Raw genomic sequence first — 16,888 nt, 5'->3', positions numbered from 1 at the left:
GTAGAATTAAATGAATTCTACATCAGTAAACTTAAACATTTAAAACCTCTCCAGACATCTATGAACATTTAACATTTTGTGACCGACAAGGTGTTTTAAAATGACATACAGTATCTTTTAAAGTGTATAAATATGCATTTACATTTAAGTACGCAGCATATTTATCAGATAATTATTCTCCAAACTGGTTAAAACGTCACACACACATTTAGTCTTTCATCCGGTTTAAATAACATTTCCACATTCAGCAGATGAATTTAAACATAGTGTCACACTCTGCACATACACCGTTATGCACAGTGAAGGTCAAACATCCAGAAGAACAAAATCAAAACACCATTTGAGCAGGAATGGGAACTAACAACAACAGGAGCGCACAAATACAGACACACTATACAAATGTAAGCAAACTGGAACATGTAGCTGGTCTGTTATGAGACAGCATGTACAGGTCAGACTGTTAGTTTATACTCTGACTTTGGTAGAGATACACATCACTTAGAAAACTAATAAACTACACACAGGTGGTTAATGTGCACAATGAAAGGATATTGTGCTTTACAATGAAAGCATGTGCACATATTAATGTGTAACAAAGTGGGCTCCTACACCTCGGGGGTCGTGACCCAAACACGATGTGTGTTACAAGAGAGAAGAGCAGAAAATAAATGTCTCTGCTTTACAATGTTATACTTATTAAAATATTTGTAATATTTGCCTTTTAATAATAATACAAATTTTGTCAGGACTTCAACAGATAAAACAAGGAAATAAAAATCAGTAATTGATGAGTTGATTGGCCACAACTGCCTGTGACAGGAGGGTGGCGAATAGACACTTCTCTTTTTAACATGTTGGGGTCTCTTTCATTTAAAAATGATGCAGCAAAATCTTTTCGTATCATAAAAATGATGAATCCTCAATTTAAAACGGTGAACCCAATGGCCTTCTCGCTGTGGTGACTTTATCAACCCCCTTGGTTCCTCCCAAGTGTTGAATAAAACAATGACTATTGTTCGGTTGATTCTGGGTGGTAAACGTTAGGTGGCAGCAGTGCGCCCTCATGTCTCAGTTTTACTCTCCACTGAAATGTGATGCTTTGCGCCTCAAAAACTCTCCGCGTCTCCCCCTGACCCTCGGTACCAGCGTCAGGTCCCCGCAGTGAAGACACACAGTCCGGTCGGTCCCTTTCACAATAAAACCCTCGCTGCGCCCTCCAGCCTTGGAGCGCTTCGTCTCAGCTCCTGTGCTTTTATTTTCCAGTCAGATCCCTCTTGTTGTATTTCCTCTTCTCCCCGACTGTGTTTTTTTTTACACATCTGACTGCGTTTATCTCCCCGACAGGAGCCTGCGAGCTGCAACTTTCTCAGATTGACACAGAATGGAGAGAAGCTGACGCACCGTTATTTACCGGACCGTTAACTCTGCTCCTCCGGCTTTCCCTCATGCCATCACAGCCTGCATGTTGTCTCAGACCAGGGGGAAGATAGTTTTTCACAACTCCGAACACTGAAGTGTTGGCAATTGCTCCTCATTGTTTCCCTTTTCTTCTTTTTGGACACTTTAACCGCGTTTTTACGCACGGTGCGCAAAGGGATGGCTCCTCTCCGGGGACGAAACACGGGAGTACTAAATGTTTTTCACGTCTGCCTCTTTATTTCAGCTGCTTCTTCTTACAACATAGACTTAGAACATCCTTTAGTTTTCCGCGGACCAAATTCTAGTTTTTTTGGCTACTCGGTGCTGGAGCATTATCATGACAACACACGCTGGTGAGTCCCATGTTGTGCCGTTCCTGGAAATGATGCAAGTTTCTATCAATGATGAATTTGTACTTTTAGAACACATGTTTGCAGAGCTTGGGCTGCGTCCACAGCCAGTGCATTTAAACCAACCTTGCGTAATCTGTACTCTAACTTCTCCTGTGCGCAGTAGATTCTCTTTATCAGTTTAATGTTCTATAAGGTGAAAACTCTCCTCATGTGTGCAGGGTGATAGTAGGAGCCCCGAAAGCGAACTCCACCTACAGTAGCTCCGTGCACTCTCCTGGATCCGTGTTCAAGTGTCGGGTTCACAGCAACCCGGAGCGCCGCTGCACAGAGATGGACCTGGGCAGAGGTCAGTCACCACAGCCCGCAGCATCACCACAGCAGCCACACACACACACACACACACACACACAAACACACAAACACACACACGTACACAGAGACACAAAACTGGAACAGTGCAAAAATTAACACTAAACTAATACAGAAAAGTTCACTATCAGGGTCTACAGTACACACACACACACACACATGCACCCACCCACAAACACAAGCAACAAGAGCAGTGCAGAAATGAACACTTTATTCATAGAAAAGTTCCCTATCACCACACACACACAGACAAGTTCACTACCAGGAGCTGCAGTACACACACACGCACACACACACGCATGCACCCACCCTCACACACACAGCTTGAAAAGTGCAGAAATTAATACTTTACTCACACGGAATAGTTCACTATCCACACACACACACACACACACACACACACACACACACACACACACACTGCCTCTCTCGTCCACTCTGTGTATAAACTCCCCCCAGCATCTGTTTTGTTTTATCAGAATAATGCAGCCTTATGCTCCTCTCTCTCTCTCTCTCTCTCTCTCTCTCTCTCTCTCTCTCTCTCTCTCCTCTTTCACAGAGCGACAGTTGTTCTTTTTTTAGTTCTCAACCTGCGATAATGGGGACATGCAAGAGACAAGAGTGTTCTGTGTGCAGAGGTCCATAAATATTATGATAAATATGATTTATGCCCCTGCTAATATTTTCCAAGCACATGAGCCAAAAGGTTCAGCAGCAGCACGTCCCCAGCTCCGTTTTTGTGGTCAAAAAGCCGGGCTGCACGCATGGCTTTAATATTAACCCCGTGCTCTGTCAATGTATCACCAAGAGAGAAAGAAGCAAGGACCACATGTGCTCCTGTGACCAGTGAATCATGGGTCAGAGGAGCATAACCTTGATAGGTCAGAGGAAGCTAATAACACACTGACAGACAACCACATTTCATTGGCTGTCCAAAAACAAACAACGATCATTTTTGTAAGCAGGAATTCCAAGCTCTAAGGTGAGAGTTTGCAGCTTGTTTTTTTGTGAACATTATTGTAAAAGGAATATTTCTGGGTTTTTTCAATGTTGTCGGGACAAAACATGACACGTGAAGTCATTTGATTTGGCTCAAGGAAATTGGGGCGAGCATTTTTACGTCCGCCAAGTAGCTTATGTTTCACCTCTGTTTGTTTGTTTGTCGGTTTGTTTGTTTGTTTGTGAGCTAGATTACACAAAAAACAACTGGACAGATTTCTAAGAAAAAGGATGTGGTATGGGTCAGGGAAAATTAACTTACATTGTGCTGTGGATCTGGATCAGGGACCGGATCCAGGAATTTTATTTATCTCTTTCTTTAACATTTTGAGATCAGGCGCTGGCTGAAATTTTCACAATTTTCCCAGGGAATCATTTATATACATCTTCAGGAGAAAAAAATCTGTCACATTTAGGGAACTGATATCTATTTGTGTGTGACATTTGGTGCAGCTTGATTGGATTTAAGGCGCCTGTTGGGCCTTGGCGGAGGGATGTGCTCTACTGCTGCTATTCTAGCTTTCTGATGTTTGAAGGTGACAATCAGTTGATTGACAAAAGAACAGGCAGATCACTTAGTTGTAAAGATAGTCATCTGGGGACCCCAGTAAAAAAAGGTTTGTGTCATGTATCAACCAGTTATCAGAGTTGTTCAACTTTCTAATATTGGTATTGATATCTACTTGAAACACCAGAGTCATAGAGCTTTAATTAAAGTCATAATATGTTTTTGCTCTTTGAGTGAACATGTTCAACTGTGTAAACTTGCACATTCAGCAGGAACAACTAATAAAGACCAGAGCTCAGAAAGCTGACAACAACCGACAAGTAACAAGTTACTCGCTCCAAGATGTCCTCCATCCTGACTCTCATTGTGTTCTCAGGAAACAATCCCAGAGAGTCGTGTGGGAAGACGTGCCAGGGGGACAGGGACGACGAGTGGATGGGAGTCAGCCTGGCCCGTCAGGACAGAGCCAACGGCCAAATACTGGTGAGTTCAAAAACGCCGCTGCCGCCACTTCAGCAAGGCCGATTTAATATGAAACATGCATGCCCCTAAAAACCGGCCGATTATACCAACATCACTGTAACAAACGTCTTACCATGAACCACACTGTTAAACCACAGCTGCTCTCAACATTACAACCCGTCTCTAGCAACCAAAAGGCCTTTGCTTCCATTCTGTGCCACATGCTTACAAGCAGAGTGGAAGTCCATGATTTTCAACTCTTTCTTTGCATATTTAGAGCTGGAGTCACAGCTGAAGCCAGACAGATTTGGAAAGTGCTGCGTGGTTACATAATACTGTGAAGCATTCACCTCGTGTTTGGAGCTGGACGAGTCAGTGGAACAAGGGGTTTGTCAAAAGTAGATTGTTGCTTATGAAACAAGGGAAAAAAGCAAAAAAAAAAGGAGAGCAGCGTTAAGAGGAAATCAGACGTAAAGTGATGCTAATCCCAGACGTGCTTCGCTGGGTGTTTGCTCAGAGATCACAGGGCAGCTGGCAGAGTTTGTTTAGGCTCCGGCAGCTCCGCGGTGGTCCCATCTAAGGGCAGCCTTTCATTAATGTTAACCCTGGTCTCCTGCGATGGGTAGCGAGGGAGCAAGAGGCATCCCATGACACTTTGAAGGTGGACTGGGCGACTCTTGAGCCCTTCATGATAAGTGTGAATGTGCTTGAATACCTTCACTGATTGACCTCCAGCTCTGGCAGTCACAGGGATCCTTTCCCCTGAAGAGGTTGAGGTAACTGTTCAGCCCTTATTCCTTTTAATATGCTTGTCCTTTCTCCCTTCTTTTCTTTTTCCCCCCCTGGTGGAATGTATTGGCACGATTTACAAACCGTTACCTTCGGCTTTACTTGTCAGTCGGTACGTCAGAAATTCTGCAGACTTCTTGGAGTTGTCAGACTTTGGGATTAGAGCGTAGACATGTGTAACAGCGAGCTGTTACGTGCACACTCTTTGGCTGCCCATAGAGAGTTATGATAAATGAATAGGTCGTGACTTCCCAGAGCCACATGTTCCTTTTCCTTTTTTCTTTATCTCATGTGAATGGACTCACGTCCCCGTGCAACAGGAGAGAAACTGCTGCTCGGCAGATGTGTGCAGTGGTGATTTCATCTGGACGGTCGGCGAAGGCCTTGTTTGCGATTGGCGAGTTCTTTACGTGACAACAGCAGAACATTACTCCAATACGATACTCCAGCCATGGACGCCTCCATGTGCTGCTTCGACAGAACCTGTCAACTGCTGGACTCTCTCCTTCAGCTCTGTTTATATCAGCTGATTGGTCTCTTCTTTTAGAAGAATCTGCTTCTACTCAACAGTTCACGGCGGCGTCGCTACTACTGTTGGCCAAGCTTGTCGTTTGTTTCTCAACATAGCATGTTGCTTCCAGACATCTGACGCTTTGTGTGCGCCCAAACTCTTTTATTCATTTGGATTGGCTGTGTAAGTGTGTGTATGGTGTTTGTGTGTGTGTGGGTGTGTGTGTGTGTGTGTGGGAGGCCAAGTGGGGGAGTTAAACAGTGCAGGGGGAAGTGAAGTGTCCCCCGAGCCACAGGAGCCCCCACCACCATCCCCTCGGGGTACTAAATTATTACCACATTCACACTTATACTGTACGTGGCCTGATCTGTGCCGAGTTTGAACTCTGGTCTACATTTCCCCCTGTTTGCTTTCTTCTCTGTGAAATGTTTTATTTTATAAAATATTTTTTTAAGAAATACTCCAGAAATAAGAAATGTAAACCCTGTTTTAGCAGCGGCACATTAAAGTCTAAATTTGTTCTCTTTCTGATCTTTCAGTGCTTCTTTGTTTCCTTTTCTATTTTGCTTCTCGAGTTGCCTGTAAAAACCCGGCAGAGCTGTTCTGAAGTGAAAACGTTTAAAACCCAAATGTTAATGTGAAGATTTTCTTGCTGCACATTAAATCCAGTTGGAGAAACACAGATCTCCGGCCATCAGGCTGAGATATTCACACCACAGGCCGTGGCTGTTATGGTCAGGGTTATGGATGGTCTTTAACTCCCCCCTCTCTCATTAATGATGGTTTGACAGCCACAGAGACGCTCTGACTCCAGCCCGGCGAGGAAGGGGCTTAATCAGTCGGCGTGCTGTCTGAAATGTTTGTGTTTACAGAGCGAGCATGTTGTCTGAATTTGTGTTATTCTCCTGCAGGCCTGTGCTCACCGCTGGAAAAATGTCTACTACGACTCAGAGCACATCCTTCCACATGGATACTGCTCCATCATTCCTCCAACACTTCAGGGCAGGAGCAAACCGCTCATCCCTTGTTACGAAGGTACAGTTCCCTTCGACTTCACTTCAATTCAACCAATATTAACTCAAAAAGAGACGTGTTTTTAGCGCCTTTAAACTGATAACCCCTTAAAATCAAATGCAAATTCTAATGGCACTCAGTAAAGCGCATACCTCCGCCAACAGTCCCCTTAAATTGAATCCACACACACATAGATATCAGTCTCCTTAACAGGCCTCATTTATTTCATCAAGATCAATGAATTATTCCCTAGGAAATTGATTAAAATGTCAGAAAAACGCCCTAACGTCCTGGATCTGCCCCTTTGTCCTGATCCACGCCAAATTTGAATGGGTTCATTCTTGTCCCATGTCCCATCCCTCCACCCAAGTTTTGTGGAAATTTTTTCTGTAGTTTTTATATAATCATGTTCACATACAAAGAAACAAACACCAACCGACCAGCAAACAAAGATATGGTGGAGGCAACAAAAACACAGGTTATGAGCCTCATTCGCAAAAGGGGAATTTTGCTCAATATGTTGCCCCTAAAGAAAAGTCAAAGAAAAATCTTGTAAAAGATGATATGATAACAGATTTTCCGGGTCCCCAGAGGATGAGCCCTAATGGTTTTGATGATGCCCTTTTGGTGCCACTGTGAGGTCAACATCATTCAGCCGAATCTCTGATAACTATTGAATTAATTGCTGTGAAATATCATGTCCTCCTGAGGATGAACACTAATCTCTTAACTCTTCATCATAAGGTCAAACCTTTAATTTGTCCAGTTCATTGGTTTATGACCAAATAACTTCTGAACAACTGTCTCTCGTTCTGCTGTGGTTCCATTTAAAGCCCACAGGTTGTGTTTATTTCTTATTCCTACAACGGTCTTGTGACCACACAGATTTATGTTGGGACCCCATGAGAGGTCCAGACCTCCACTTAGGCAAGCACCACTTTCACCTGTTTATCCTCCTCTGTGGTTACATTTTATTACGGCACGTGATCTTTACAGCCACCACCATCACATCTGCTCCTGGCCTCTGATTGGTGTGTTGGCACAGAGGACCAGTACCACGAGGGCCTTGAGGTGTGATCTCTCATCCTCAGTCCAACACGAGTTCTCTGGCAGGAGTCAGCTCCCACTATACTGAAGAACAGTTTATTTAACCAGATATATGAACATTTGTCCAATGGAGGTGCAGAGTTTTTATTTCCAACACACCTTTTTGCAAAAGAAAAACATTAATATTATTGTAAAGATGTAATTACAGCATAATTGCATTTGTATGAGCACAGGTTTTCATATGATTTTCCAGGAGTCATGTGTTTATAAGAAAAGATTTACTCGCGAAGGAGAAAAATCTGATTGTTTTTTATGACTGTAACAAATCAAATCCATTCGTTCTGCCGATTGTTTTCCTCTGGTCACACTCTACGACACTAAAATCAGCTTCCATTTGGAAAATAGGCTGCGCGTAACATTTTAAGCTGACTCGTGCAAACGTGTTCCCACATATGTTTTGATGTGACTCAGGGCTGTTTACCAAAGGCTGCTTTACACCTTCATTGTGCTCCCAGGTCAGGATCGCACTTCCTTCCGTAGCTCCTGTTGCCAACAGAGGAGAAGCCAAGCAGACTTTGCATTTTATATTTACTGCATTTTGCACGGATCCAAACTCAATATTTTTGTAACCTGAGAGCACTGTCACCCCCCCCCACCCCTCGTTTAAGTAAGAGGTCTTCTCAGTCTGCTTCTCTGCCCCCAGATTCCTCTTGGATGGGACCAGGGACTTTGACTAGCTCCATATGGAATGCAGGGGAAAAAAACCTCCAGTAAACGCTGGCCGGAGCGCAGAGAAATAATTTGTGGTTTGCTTTTTTTCTTACAGACTATAAGCAGAAGTATGGGGAAGAGCACGGCTCATGCCAAGCCGGGATAGCGGGAGTTTTCACAGAGGTCGGTAACACTGCTTGTTCATCTTCTTAATCTGTGTGATGCTCGCTTTGTGTTGGTTGTCATTATCCAAGCCCTCCTGTCTGCTCACTAAAGCTGCATCAATAAGTTCACTGTTTGGTGAATGCAGCAGTTCAGTCACATCTTCATTCATGTTCTGTTCTTTGCATTTTCATATCAAGTATTGAAAGAAAGTATTGATTTTTACTTTCTATGTGGAGACTCATTTTTCTCCGTTAATATTGTCACATGCCTGATGTTTCAAAGAACCCTTTTTCCTTCTTGATTTTGACTCTCTGGGATTCTGAGGATATTCAGAGATGTTATATTTGGAGCTGAGGGGAATTTCTTTCCTTCCTTGTTCTGATGTTGAAAATCTGAATTTTACAGTCAGATACACATGTTAGTCAGCGCTCTGGAGACCAACACAGGCACAAACACTACAGCTGCCTCACCTGAACTCTGGTGCGATTCAAGTGCTCGAGAATATATGACTTTCCTTTTTTTCTATAGCACAGACTCATTATTGGTTTTGTATTAACCTTTCTGTATCTTTGAAAAACACCCTTTGGTCTTCCACATGTTTGTCTGTAAGCAGTCTAGAAAGAGCAGCTGCTGCAGTGAGCAGAGAGGGCGAGAGGAAGGTCAAATAGTTTTAACTTCTAAAAGGTTTTTTTGAGCAAATTTAGTTTGAAAGGAACAAAAATGTGCATATGAGGAATAAATTAAAATGTGAAAAATGTAAATTTGATCACTTTAGACATTTTGTTTTCTCTACATTAGCGGTATGATTCTTTCCTGATGTTTCTCAGCAGCATGTTCTGCAAATACCTTTTTTTCAAGTCTCAAATTACAGCTACATTTCATTTGAGACACAGTCAAAAACAGTAGAATGTAAAAATGGGTCCTGGGGCTTGGCCATGGCCCTTAAGGGGAGAAAGTCTTATTGAAGTTTCATTTAATTATAATACATAACATTATTAGTTTAGCTTTTTAAGTTCACCTCCTGTTAAAGTCAAGAAAAGAAAAAAAACGAATTAAATAGTCACTGAGCAGCTTTTTTTTTCGGTTTTATCATTGTAAACTGAATATTTTGGACTGTAGGACAGATTGAACAAGACCTTTAAATACATTTCTTTTTACTTTGGGAAACTGACAATTCTTCACTGTTATCTGAGTCCAGATGATTTATTGAGAAAAATCTGCAGATTAATGGTAACACTTTCTTTTACATCTTTCCATTCATTTCCATAAAAATAAAAATTCCCGGGTTCGCCTTCTCATTCAAATCTGCTCCAAAAGTCGTCAGGTGGAGGCTGTAAAAAGACGTTTGTCTTCAAAAGAGAAAAGGTCCTGGAGACGCTGGATTCCACAATGAACCCACTGTTTTAAAACCAGAGAGAAATCTTCACACCCACTTTTTTCTTTCGCCTGAGAATGTCACTGTTGGTCTGTTAAAGTATTTGAATGACCCCCCCCCCCCCTCCTTAGAAAAGAATGCGGGGAATTTAAAGAAAAGATGTCCAACTGTTAAACCGTATCCTTGTCTGAACCGTGGGCCGTGCGCCTGGTGGTGCCCAGATGTTTGAACGCATCCTGCTGAGTCAGGTCGCTTGCTGCGTTCTGTTGTTTGAATGAAGCGGGAGGTCTCGGTGGTGACGAGACGTGCTCCAGTGTGAACACAGCACCTTTTATTGGCCGCAGCAGAAACAGAGCCTCCTAATTGTCACTGCTTAGGCCCGTTACAAGAAGAAGAAGCAGTGAACAGCTCATTTTACAGCCGTCAGTCTGCTCCCGAGTGCTCGTCACATCAAAGCTTCAGCTGGCATGCAAAGTCTGGAGATGTGGTTTCGAGCAGATAGCACAAACCAGTCTGTGGCCACTGGTAACCAGACCTGCACCCAGCAGGGTTTCCCTTTTTTTCCCTCCCACTTCAGAAGGCCATGCACATGGAAGGTGAAACTCAATGAATGTTGGGTTTGTTCTTTTTCAGGAGCTGGTGGTGATGGGGGCTCCGGGGTCCTACTACTGGACCGGGACGATCAAGGTGTACAACCTCACCTCGGACTCTTTCTACAGCCCAAACAAAGAAAACGTGGACTCCCACAGATACAGCTACCTTGGTAAGAGACAGACACTGAGGAACGTTTTGTGTTGAGGGTGAAAAATATAAGGATCTGTAAGTGATTACTCTCCGTGTCTGCAGGCTACGCTGTGACAGCGGGACACTTCTCCTCTCCTAATGTGATAGACATAGCTGCAGGGGCGCCCCAGCACAGCGGCAGTGGAAAAGTAGGGACTTCATCTTTTCTCTTCATTTCCAGCTGTCGAAATGAAGTCCTCATTTTTGTTGGTTGCTGCAGTGATTTTAGTTTTTTTTTGTTCTTCTCCGACACAGGTTTACATTTTCAAGATCGATGGTGGGTCTCTGGTGAAGAGTTTTCAGGCCTCAGGGAAAATGGTATGAGCTCGGATGTGGTTCGTCTCGTATCTGTTTTTAATCAATACGCAGCACATATTTTGCTCTGAGGTTATTGTTAGGAACAGTACAACAGATTTTTTTTAAACCGCATCTGCCGCAGGGATTGTGGAGTCAACTCTTAAGATACAGTACAGACACAGCGGTGTAATTGCTTTGTTGTCCGAGCTGCTCTGTTTATTTCTCCTTTAAGCGCTTATACAGTAACAGTGATTTAAAGAAGCAACGCACTCGCCAGAAAACACAGCCAGGGAGGTAGCTAATGCTTCTCATTCAGAGTAAACTAGAGTGTCACTCAGTAGAAAGCAAACCTCTGCCAACGCCCACCAGTCCCCTTGGATTCAATCAAGCTGCACCAAGTTTCACACACTCATAGAAATCAGATTTTTTTTTATCAAGATCTATGAATTATTGGATCTGGGCCAAAATGTAATGGGCTCTTCATTGACCCATTCCGTATCCTTCCACCAAGTTTCGTGGAAATCTGTGAAGCTGTTTTTGTGTTATCCTGTTCACATACAAACCACAAACAAACGGACAGGGGTGAAAACATAACCTCCTTGGCAGAGGTAACAAAGACGCAGGTTATGGTCTTCATTTGGACACAAGATGTGAGCAGTGCAGTGAGATGTGAGCAGCGAGTGTGCTTTTAGTTCTTCTTTATTTTGATATCTTATTTAAGGTCTGAACATTTATATTTATGTTGGAAGGACTTCCAACGAAAAAGTGAACTTTGCATAATATGTCTTCTGTCTATGATTATTGACGAATGATTGTGATGATGCCCCGACTTTTCCTGGACGAAAGCTTGAAGACATAAGTTGTGTATATATTCCTTTAATATGTGTGTATATATATCATACATGCATATATATGTACAGTATATGTATGTTTCTATTTAAGGGGGTAAAGTCAGAAGGTATATTTTTACTGTTTAACCTGAAGGAGACGTGTCTGTGATCTGACCCATTGCTCTGTGGCTCGGCTTGGTTCCAGATGGGCTCTTACTTTGGCTCCTCATTGTGTGCAGTTGATCTGAACCAGGACGGCCTGTCGGACCTGCTGGTGGGGGCACCCATGCACAGCCAGCTCCGGGACGAGGGCCAGGTGTCTGTGTACCTCAGCAAGGGCAACGTGAGTGGGATCTGTGGGTCAGCGGGAACTTGATACCCTGACGCACAGATTGACTTGCTGCTGTCTCTCTCTCTCTGTCTCTCTCTGCGCAGATGTACATGTCGGAACTGTTATTATTCGCACACTGTTGATCTTTAGCTTTGCTCCTGTTTGATTTATTCCTGACCGTATTTATTATCATTTTCATAGACTAAAACAGTTGCGCAATGTGTGATTCAGCAGTGAGATAATGTAACCGACTAAGAACAGAGCTACTGTTTGTGCAGCTTATATTTATGAGTTATTGCAGGACTCTCTGTCTGTTTGGTTGTGAAATTGTTTATATAAAAGTTGACTGTCTGCAGCCGCGGCCAAATCAGTTTATCTGAGAGAAGCTGCAGTCATTTCACTGCTGCAGGAAACTGTAGAACCTTTCTTCTTTCATCTGTGAGCTCTGTATAAACTCTTCTCTCCCCTGCTTCTGTTCTCAGGGAGTGATGGAGGAGGGCGGCGTTTTAACCGGCGACAGCGCTTTCAATGCTCACTTCGGAGAATGCATCGCTGCTATAGGAGACATAGATGATGATGGTTATCAAGGTCAGTACAAAGTCACATATTTAAAACTGCCTGCTAGACCTAACATTATTATTTATTAATATTAATCAATTGTTATTTATTATTCAACTATCACATGGGCTACATCAGCGAATGCCATTTACCTGAAGATGCTATTATTATTCCAAGCATTTTATCCCACTATTGGGTAATTTTTCTGAAATAATATTATAAATATCACATATGTTATTGTACTTTAACTGTGGCAATACAATGCTGGTTAGTGTTTACACATTCTGTATTTCTCCAATGGAAATATGGAGACACTGAGATACTTAAAACGCTGATTATATTAATTGTAATAATAATGATGATCTTTATTTATAGAACACCTTTGAAAATTCTAACTGCTTCATTAGACAAAAATTCAAACACACAAGTCATAAATCATCAGAGTTCAAGAGAACTTTCTTTGTGTTAATTCAAAGATCGGCGAAGCTCCACTCAGTACGCAATATCACTTACATTGATGAGTCCCAGCCGCCACTGCTGTGAAGCGCTGGTCGCCTGTTTATTCAAAGTTTATTAATAAGAACATATAATGTCTCCGATTTGCACCAAATTCAACACTTTACTTCCCTGGGCCCTTAACAATACACAAGCCAAGTGCGAAGCCGATATGATGAACGGTTATAGAGATATGCAAGACTCAGAAAGATAGAAGCCAGTTCAAAAATTCAAGTAAAATCAGGAAAGGCTCTCAGATAAAAGTATGTGTTCAGGAGGGATTAAAAACAAATTATTGAGTCAGCCGACCTAATTTCCTCAGGAAAATAATTCCAGAGGCTCTGACTGCAAAGGTTCTGTCTCCTTTGGTTTTCAGCCGAGAGTCTGGGACAGATAGCAGGCCTCTGCCCGAGGATCTCATGGTACGAGCCGATGAGTTGGGTACTAAAAGTTCAGATATATAAAACAGAAAAAGTTAAAATTGCAAATTCATACAGAACTTCTGGCGGTCACAACAAAACAAAGAGGCATACGCACAAACTGTAGATCAACATTAAAGACCAACCTGTGGGTCATGACCCCAACATTGGGTCAAAAAATGTATTTTAGTGGTCAGGAGATTATTAATGGAATAGGAAATAAGGAAAAGAAGCACATTGTGGATTTAACATGCTTCAGTCCAGTAAACACAAATGACTTGTATAATACCACAACCATGGCATTGACTGTTTTGAAAAGTCTCCTTCCAACATCAACGTCTGCTACACAAAATAAGTGTCCTTGAAGGAAAGTTTCAAAACATTCCCAAGATGCAGAACAATTGGCATTGTCCTGAACTATCTGTGGGCATGTAGACTATTATTAGCCACTGGTGAGAGGTCAAAACAAAGTTGGGGGCTGTGTTTTATAGGTATAAAGCTTGTTACGGCTCTCTAGTGGTCTATGAAGCTACAACCCAGGCAAAGGCAACCACTTTGTAACAGCGGTCAGTGCTATTGTCCCGTACTCATGCAACAAAACCATTTCCTCTGTCTTCTGGAGACTAATAAAGTCAAACACTTTATATTCTTCACATCAGCCAATAGGCAAACGCTGGCTGGCTGAGTTTCCCAGTAGGTGCCGTTATTTCGTCAGGGGATCTATAGGAAATATTGCCCTCTGGTGCCCTTGTGTGCACGGGTTCATCCAGATGAAATCTAAATTAGCCTCACACACAGAGACCCACATTTACACCGTCTGTTTCCCCGGTGACTTGACTTGGCATCCCTCTCGGGCTGGAAGCTGGAAGCTGCTGCCTGGTTTCATCTCCGTGTGAGATAGAAACCACTGTGCCAAGGCCTGCAGCCTGGCACAGTGTGTGTGTGTGTGTGTGTGTGTGTGTGTGTGTGTGTGTGTGTGTGTGTGTGTGTGTGTGTGTGTGTGTGTGTGTGTGTGTGTGTGTGTGTGTGTGTGTGTGTGTGTGTGTGTGTGTGTAGGGAAAGATGGCAGCTGGGAAGTATAACTCACCTCGTAACTCATCACTCTCAAAGTGTCGAAAGAGCCAGACTTGCTCGATGACTGAAAATATTATTTACAGCTCAACTGCTGCCATTTAATTAGAAAGAACTACCGTAGAAATAATATTATTATACGCTCGGTTTCACCAACAACAAAAGACTTGTATAATTCTACTTCCACATGATGAGTTGATTGTTGTCGGATATTTTTGGTTCTTCTACAGTTTCTGCTGCACCACATGGCGTGGAAGTGTTTTGGTTTATAAAAAGAACGTTTACATATGGACTATGTGGAAATGGGATAAGGAGACGTTGTTTCACTGCCCTCACCAGCACTTTATAGTCTTGTTTCCACTTTCTCAGAGGTCGCACACATTTTTATTGCCACTAAAATCACATAATTGTCTATTAAGAGTCTTACTGTAAAAGCTTGTTTCCCAGGCACTGGCCCAGGGATAATGAAGGCTTGTGTACACACACCAACAAACACACAAAGTCATTTGTGTACCCATTCATTTCTGTTCCAGCTTTTACACAGAAACATTTTTTGTGCTTTATTTGTTAGATGTAGCCATAGGAGCACCTAAAGAGGACGACTATGGGGGAGCTGTTTATATCTACCACGGGGACGCCACTGGAATAATCAGCAAGTACTCAATGGTAAGACAACTCCTGGGACATTTTCTGACATGGAAATTTTAGTTTTTTTGGTTTGCTTTTCTCAATGTCCGGAACATTCATTTGAGGGGTGGTGCCTAGATAGAGCTCACAGGAGGCAGGAGATGATGTATAAATTCTCCTGTGGAAATCACAAGTTTTTTGTTTCCAGCACATTTTCCACTTATCACCAAAAACTCTCATCTCTCCAATTTTTGTCTGCGTCTTCTAGGTGTAGAACCCTTTTTTTACATGGCATTTCATTTTTTTTATCTTGAGATAGTTTTTTTTTTTTTTTTTATGCGTTCAATGCATGTTAGAAATACCATCGCATTCTCGGGGAAAGGCAGGAAAAGTTCTGGAAAATATCTGCAGCAACTGATTCAGACGTGTGCGTTCTCACACAAAGACCCCCTGGGAAATTACAGGAAAATGCATGTCTAAAAGCATCACTAGTGTCATAGTGTGTTTTAGTAGTAAGCAAAGAAATATCATAATGTTATTCTCTTTTTAGTAAAACCAATAGTTGTCTCTTTTACACTTGCTCGTGCTCATATTGAGCAAACAAGATATAAAACATCTATTAATTGAGCTCAGGAAACTGCCAGGCTGGCTCTTTCCCCCTGTTTACAGTCCTAATGCCAAGCTGAGATACCACATGTGTTATTTTTTACAAGTCTGTAAAAGCAAAGATTTATGCATGAAAAGAAAGAAAAACACATTACACAATGTGCTTGTGTCCATGTTGGCTCACGAGTTGTTTGAAGGCTGGTTTCATCTGTTGCAGAAACTGTCTGGGCGCAGCGTTAACCCTGGTCTGCAGATGTTTGGCCAGTCGATCTCCGGCAACGTGGACATGGACGGCAACGGTTACACAGGTGAAGTCATACCATACTGGAAGAGGGCGTCAGGGAAATTGAGTAAAAACATAACAAATAGAAAAAGGATGATTAAACGTTTGTTTTTGCACCCTCCTGGTTTTAGGCTCTCATTGTGCTGTAAGTGCAGAGTTTCAGACTCGTGATAGAGGCATCTTGTTTACTGCATTCCACAGCTGACTTCCAGCCCGAGCCAGCATGACAGTTAAAGACCTCTGTGCATTGTTTGGGATTTGCAGGTGTAAAGAGTGCTGTCAGCAGATCATATCTTCTTTGTGGTTGCTTATTAATCCATCATGCTCATGTGTCTGTTCTAGATGTCACCATCGGAGCGTTCATGGCAGATAGTGTGGTGCTGCTGAGGTGAGTGACTGGATCGAACTCTTGGACACAGACATGTTTTTTTTCTACTCTGCCCGAGTCGTTTAAATGTCTGATCTCTCCCACACCGTGTTCCTGTGGCGGCTGATGTGGTCGTAGGTCCCGGCCTGTCATTACAGTGGACGTCTCCATCTTCCTCCCTGTCTCCATCAACATCTCGGTGCCGCAGTGCCACGAGGGCCACCACAACCTGAACTGCTTCAACGCCACCGTCTGCATGCGCTTCCGGGGAAGACAGCTGCCCGGACAGATAGGTATAGAGAAGAGATGAAGAAACATGCCTGCCACTGTGATAGAAAGTCCTTAATTCATATTTAAGTCGTGGTTTAAAGAAATATTATAGAATATATTGGATAATTTGCTAATTATTCTTATTATTTAGGAGAATTTTATGACATAAAGACTGTAAGCTAAGGGGTACAGCTAGCTTGGCTCTCTCAAAAGTTAAATATTTACACCA

General features: G+C 42.7%; 1 protein-coding gene across 1 annotated transcript in view; it reads left to right on the top strand.

Annotated features, from left to right (window-relative positions):
* Nucleotides 1-1,342: 1,342 nt before the first annotated feature.
* itga9 (integrin, alpha 9) overlaps nucleotides 1,343-16,888 on the top strand; it is a 53,132-nt gene continuing 37,586 nt past the window's right edge. Inside the window, exons 1-14 of the mRNA XM_035172651.2 lie at nucleotides 1,343-1,772; nucleotides 1,991-2,118; nucleotides 4,025-4,131; nucleotides 6,322-6,445; nucleotides 8,298-8,365; nucleotides 10,356-10,485; nucleotides 10,569-10,654; nucleotides 10,761-10,823; nucleotides 11,838-11,975; nucleotides 12,446-12,551; nucleotides 15,078-15,172; nucleotides 15,957-16,047; nucleotides 16,365-16,410; nucleotides 16,528-16,682. Coding sequence (XP_035028542.1) covers nucleotides 1,597-1,772; nucleotides 1,991-2,118; nucleotides 4,025-4,131; nucleotides 6,322-6,445; nucleotides 8,298-8,365; nucleotides 10,356-10,485; nucleotides 10,569-10,654; nucleotides 10,761-10,823; nucleotides 11,838-11,975; nucleotides 12,446-12,551; nucleotides 15,078-15,172; nucleotides 15,957-16,047; nucleotides 16,365-16,410; nucleotides 16,528-16,682 — 1,513 coding nt within the window. The 5' untranslated portion in view covers nucleotides 1,343-1,596. The remainder of the gene's footprint in view (nucleotides 1,773-1,990; nucleotides 2,119-4,024; nucleotides 4,132-6,321; nucleotides 6,446-8,297; nucleotides 8,366-10,355; nucleotides 10,486-10,568; nucleotides 10,655-10,760; nucleotides 10,824-11,837; nucleotides 11,976-12,445; nucleotides 12,552-15,077; nucleotides 15,173-15,956; nucleotides 16,048-16,364; nucleotides 16,411-16,527; nucleotides 16,683-16,888) is intronic.

The sequence above is a fragment of the Hippoglossus stenolepis genome, chromosome 12 (assembly GCF_022539355.2).
Source record: "Hippoglossus stenolepis isolate QCI-W04-F060 chromosome 12, HSTE1.2, whole genome shotgun sequence".
Lineage (NCBI taxonomy): Eukaryota > Metazoa > Chordata > Actinopteri > Pleuronectiformes > Pleuronectidae > Hippoglossus > Hippoglossus stenolepis.
The sequence above is the reverse complement of the archived record's forward strand: the minus strand, read 5'-3'. Positions and strand labels throughout refer to the sequence as shown.